Source organism: Otolemur garnettii, unplaced genomic scaffold (genome assembly GCF_000181295.1).
Source record: "Otolemur garnettii isolate 467f Iridium unplaced genomic scaffold, OtoGar3 scaffold00101, whole genome shotgun sequence".
Taxonomy (NCBI): Eukaryota; Metazoa; Chordata; class Mammalia; order Primates; family Galagidae; genus Otolemur; species Otolemur garnettii.
Genome location: NW_003852496.1, coordinates 2119100 through 2124951, shown reverse-complemented (window position 1 = coordinate 2124951; position 5852 = coordinate 2119100). Strand labels below are relative to the sequence as shown.

The window sequence follows — 5852 nt, the reverse complement described above, 5'->3', positions numbered from 1 at the left end:
GGGACCACAGGCGCCCACCACAACGCCTGGCTATTTTTTGGTTGCAGCTGTCATTGTTGTTTGGCGGGCCTGGGCTGGATTCAAACCTACCCCCTTAGGTGTATGTGGCTGGCTCCTTAGCCGCTTGAGCCACAGACGCTGAGCCAGAGATTTTCTTCTTTGCTCTAGGAGTATGAGTTTTAGAGGTGTCAGCCTCAGGCTCACAGACTCAGATGCCTAATGAGACAGGCAGCGAGGATGAGTGATGCAGCCTGGTGTCCTGCAGGGCCACTGTGGTGACCCCCAGATGCTCCTTGTTGCTAACGGCGACCATGAGGCCATGTAGGCCAGACAGAAACAGTGTGTAGATAACTGGTTTGCTACCTGCGATCTAACACAGCACCTCAATACTTTGATTTGACAGTTGAGGAAATTGGGCACCAGAGATGTCCTGGGTGCTCAAGGTCACACTAAAAATTAGTGTATTTGTAAAGTCAAAAGGCAATATCTCAAAAATCCAGTGGTGGTGTTCTGAGTACTTAGGTAGAAGTACTCAGAACTCTGATAGATCAGAACTCTGTTTCGACATTGAGGTAATAGTATTGAAAGGCTATTCTGTCAGCCCTCTGTATCTATGAGTTCCACATGTACAGATTCTACCAACTGCAGATCAAAAATATTTGAGGAAAAAAAATACATCTATGAAATATAATACAAATTATCAGCTTGGCACCCATAGCTCAGTGAGTAGGGTACCAGCCACATATACCAAGGCTGGTGGGTTTGAACTCAGCAGTGTGATCTTGAGCACCCAGGACATCTCTGGTGCCCAATTTCCTCAACTGTAAAGATGACATTTGTGATATAAATTGTTGACAAAAGTCATCAAACAATTATTGTGTGAAACATGTCAAATGATTAAAACTTTAAAAGTAGACTAGATACTCAGTTATTTCTGGTTACTAATTTTTTTATAGCATATGTTTCTGAACTTTTCTTTAGTATTGGTTTTAATTTTTTATTTTTACTAATATGCTTAACAAAGAGAAAATGACGTAGATTCTTGATATGAAGATAATTTATGATTGGCATTTTTAACTCATGAAAGTCTCGTTTGCAGTCCTAAATCAAGCCAGACATATGTACGTGATGATGGAGTGCTGCAGTTTGAAAATGGTTACCTTTTCTTTATTGTTTATTACAGGTTGTGAGGGTACAAACAGTTAGGTCTCAACATTTGCATTTGTTAGGCAGAGTCCCTCTTATAGTTGTGTCCCGCACCCCAAAGGTGTGCGACACACCCTTACATTGTGCTCATTAGGTGGGAGCACCCTATTCCCCTTCCCTGTTTCTGGATTGTTATAATTTCAAGACTATAAAACGAATGCATTTCTGTTGTTTTCTTCCACAGACAGCTCTCGCTCTGGCTATTGCCCAGGAACTAGGCAGTAAGGTTCCTTTCTGCCCAATGGTGGGCAGTGAAGTTTATTCAACAGAGATCAAGAAGACCGAAGTGCTGATGGAGAACTTCCGCAGGGCCATTGGTGAGTGGTACCATTGGTACCATATTTGTGGGAGTAGTTGGTTTCTTTTTATTTCTTTATTTTTTGAGACAGAGCCTCAAGCTGTCCCCCTGGGTAGAGTGCTGTGGCATCACAGCTCACAGCAACCTCCAACTCCTGGGCTCAAGCGAGTCTCCTGCCTCAACCTCCCAAGTAGCTGGGACCACAGGCACCCGCCACAATGCCAGGCTATTTTTTTGTTGCAGCCATCATTGTTTGGCAGGCCTGGGCTGGGGATTCGAACCCGCCACCTTGAGTATACATGGCTGGCACCTTAGCCACTTGAGTCACAGGTGCTGAGCCAGGAGGAGTTGGTTTCACCTGCCCAGGGCGCTGAAACCTCTTTGTTGTGACTTATATTTGGTAGGACTTATTATCTGTTGCACTGCTATTTTCTTTTTTTGGGGGGGTGGGCACCATTAGCATTATCTTTGCAAACAAAACAGAAACTGAGTTTTCCTAATTGAAGTGCTTTAGCAACAGAGCTAATGTGAACCCTAGCTTTGGGTCTGAGGTTTTTCATGTAACAAAACAGATGTGACTATAAAGTGATTTCTTGGGGGAAAAAAGTCCTATTTTCTTGCCAGTCTTATTTTGCTTTTATTTAATTAATAAATTAATTTTTGAGACAGAGTCTCACTCTGTCACTCTTGGTAGAATACTGGGGTGTCATAGCTCATAGCAGCCTCCAACTCCTGGGCGCAAGCAATCCTCTTGCCTCAGTCTCGTGAGTAGCTGGAATTACAGGTGCTTGCCACAACAACTGGCTTTTTTTTTTTGTGCAGTTTTTGGCCAGGGCTGGGTTTGAACCTGCCACCTTTGGCATATGGGGCCGGCGCCCTACTCTTTTGAGCCATAGGCACCGCCCACACCTGGCTATTTTTTTAGAGATGGGGTCTTGCTCTTGCTCTGGCTGACGTCAAACTTGTGAGCTCAAGCAATCCACCCGCCTCAGCCTCCCAGAGTGCTAGGATTACAGGCTTGAGCCACTGCACCCATCTGAGCCCAGGAATTTGAGACTAGCCTGGCCAATGGAGCAAGACCCTGTCTCTAAAAAAATAATGATAGGCTGGGTGCAGTGGCTCACATCTGTTGTCCTAGCACTCTGGGAGGCCAAGGTGTGTGGATTGCCCGAGCTCACAGGTTTGAACCAGCCTGAGCCAGAACCAGACCTCCTCTCTAAAAATAGCCAGGCGTTGTGGCAGGTGCCTGTAGTCCCAGCTACTCAGGAGGCTGAGGCAAGAGAATGGCTTGAGTCTAAGAGTTTGAGGTTCCTCTGAGCTACCATGCCATAGCACTCTCCTGAGGGTGACAAAGTGAGACTCTGTCTCAAAAAATAAAAATAAAATAAAACAAACAAAAAAAATGATAAATTGGGCATGGTGGTTCACAGTTGTAATCCTAGCCGAGGCAGATGGATCACCTGAACTCAGGAGTTCAAGACCAGCCTGAGCAAAGTGAGACCCTGAAAATAAATGAGTGTTGTGACAGGTATCTGTAGTCCCAGCTACTCGGGAGGCTGAGGCAAGAGGATGGCTTGAGCCCAAGAAATGAGGTTGCTGTGAGCTGTGCTGCCCTGGCACTCTACCCAGGGTGATAGAGTGAGACTCAGTCTCAAAAAAATTTTATTTTTTATGTATTTATTTTTTTTTAAGACAGAGTCTCACTCTGTCGCCCTGGGTAGAGTGCCATGGCGTCACAGCTCACAGCAACCTCAAACTCTTGGGCTTGAGTGAGTCTCTTGCCTCAGCCTCCAGAGTAGCTGAGATTATAGGCACCCGCCACAATGCCTGGCTATTTTTTGTTTGTAGTTGTCATTGTTGTTTTGGCAGGCCTGGGCTGGATTTGAACCTGCTAGTTCTGGTGTATGTGGCTGGTGCCCTAGCTGCTGAGCTCTATAGGCGTGGAGCCTCAAAATAATTTTTTTTCAATTTATTTAAAAATGTTTTTCTGACAATCACAAAATCTGACAAAATTGGCCTTCTCATAGGTGTACGTGGGTTTTTTTGTTTTTTGTTTTTTTTAGAGACAGAGTCTCACTTTGTCACCTTCTGTATAGTGCTGTGGCATCACAGCTCACAGCAACCTTCAGCTCTTGGGCTTAGGCGATTCTCTTGCCTCAGGCTCCTAAGTAGCTGGGACTACAGGTGCCCACCACAACGCCCGGCTATTTTTGTTGTTGTTGTTGTTGTTGCAGTTTGCTGGTCTGGGTTCGAACTCGCCACCCTCAGTATATGGGGCCAGCACCCTACTCACTGAGCCACAGGCAGCAACCCGGTGTATGTTTTTTTATTGCTTAAAGGTAACTTCAGTGTTTTAAAAGTTGAAAAAATAGAGATAAATTACCTTGGCATCTGTTTTCTGATTTCCCATTTTTGAGGGGAGGAGACAGTGCAATTCTTTTGATGGCTGCAAGCTAAGGAGAAATTTCTTGATCCTACCGGAGAACAAAAAGGCAGACCACTGCCTATCTTCAAAAAGGAACCCTGCCCATCTTCCTCTGATTTTGAATTCCTGTGAAGTTGGCAGAGGGGGTGGGGAGGAAGCGGTAAGCTGACCAGAAATAAAAAGCAAGGAGTCTGTGCTATTTCCTTGACGTGATGAAGGTCCCTGTCAGGGATTTAGAAACCTGAGCCAGCAGATGAAACCTGTGTCATTTGTGTTGTCGTTGCCAGAGATAGTGCCAGCTCAGCCCCTTTCCTGGCTAACAGCCGGTTCCATTGTCTGTCACCCACATCCCCTGTCTGCTTGTCAGCACAGAACAACTTCTAAACAAATATGGGGACTAGTGAGAGACGGGAATGTCTTTCTTCCTCTACTTAAGGAATTTCATGTCACAGTCTTCTAACAGTAAGTAAGTATAGTAAGCATTCCATTTGAAGGAATTTATCTCTGTGGGATATAAAAGATTTGTGTAAAAAGTCAAACTTTGTTACAATCTTCTGTTGTTTTTCTGTTGTTGGGAAAACTTTTGTCTTGATGTTTAGGAACTAAGAATTTGGTAAGGCAAAAATGAAGTAGCCCTCTTTTGGAGCTATTCCAGAACTTCCATTTATAGGCCATTAGGTAGAATGAAGGTACAGTAAAAGTTTTCCTTAACTTTAATATCTGAGAATCTTCGTCCCGATTGGGTTTCTGGGGTAAAGAAAGCATCCAAGCTAATGATAAGAAGACACATTTAGAAGTGGGCCATGCCTGAGAAAGCCTGACGCCGTAGGCAGTGTTTCTTTGTGCTGTTGGGATATTTCCATATCATAGCACAGGCAGCTTGATGATGTAGATACCAAATCCATATCAGGGCTTCCTGCCGTGAGATGTAGTTGTCTCCACATTGATGAGGACAACACAGTTCTCCATTTATTCTTTAGGTAAGTGGCTGTACTTTGGGATCATCTGGGGAACTTTAAACTAATAACAATGGCAGTGCCCCATCCCCTGAGATTTGGAAACAAGTGATTTGGGTGCAGCCAGGGCACAAGGAATTATAGAAACCTCTCAGGTGAGTCTAAAGCAGGGGTGTCCAACCTTTTTTTCCTCTGCCACATGTTGGAAAAGTAAGAGTTGTCTTGGGCCACACATTAAAAACACAAACACTAACAAGCTGGTGAGCAAAAAAAAAAAAAAGGTCTGTGCATACTTTGTGCAATATCTGACACCACAGATAAGCAAAAGAAGTCCTCACAAAATCAGCACAGGGCCTGCGAGTTCAGAGTTGGACACTCCAGGTACAAAGGTTGAGGACCATGACTGTAACTCCAACAGAAGTTCAGAGGGAACCTCATCTGTCAATATTCTTCCTTCACCAGGTCTCACTCATATTGTTTACTGAAATGTTTCTTTTTTTTGAGACAGAGCTTCAAGCTGTCCCCCTGGGTAGAGTGCTGTGGCTTCACAGCTCACAGCAACCTCCAACTCCTGGGCTCAAGCGAGTCTCCTACCTCAGCCTCCCAAGTAGCTGGGACCACAGGCGCCCACCGCAATGCGTGGCTATTTTTTGGTTGTAGCCATCATTGTTGCTTGGCGGGCCCAGGCTGGATTCAAACCCGCCACCTTAGGTGTATGTGGCTGGTGCATTAGCCACTTGAGCCACAGGCGCCGAGCCGAAATGTTTCTTTTTAAATCAGCTTGGTGACTCAGCGCCTGTAGCTCAAGCAGCTAAGTCACTAGCCACATACACCAGCACTGGTGGATTTGAATCCAGCCTGGGCCTGCTAAAGAACAATGACAACTATAACCAAAAAAAAAAAAAAATGCCAGGTGTGTTGTGGCAGGCACCTGTAGTCCCAGCTACTTGGGAGGCTGAGGCAAGAG

General features: G+C 45.0%; 1 protein-coding gene across 1 annotated transcript in view; it reads left to right on the top strand.

Moving 5' to 3' along the window:
* Window positions 1-5852, top strand: part of RUVBL1 (RuvB like AAA ATPase 1) — a 45773-nt gene that overhangs the window by 10298 nt on the left and 29623 nt on the right. Inside the window, exon 3 of the mRNA XM_003796192.2 lies at window positions 1391-1523. Coding sequence (XP_003796240.1) covers window positions 1391-1523 — 133 coding nt within the window. The remainder of the gene's footprint in view (window positions 1-1390; window positions 1524-5852) is intronic.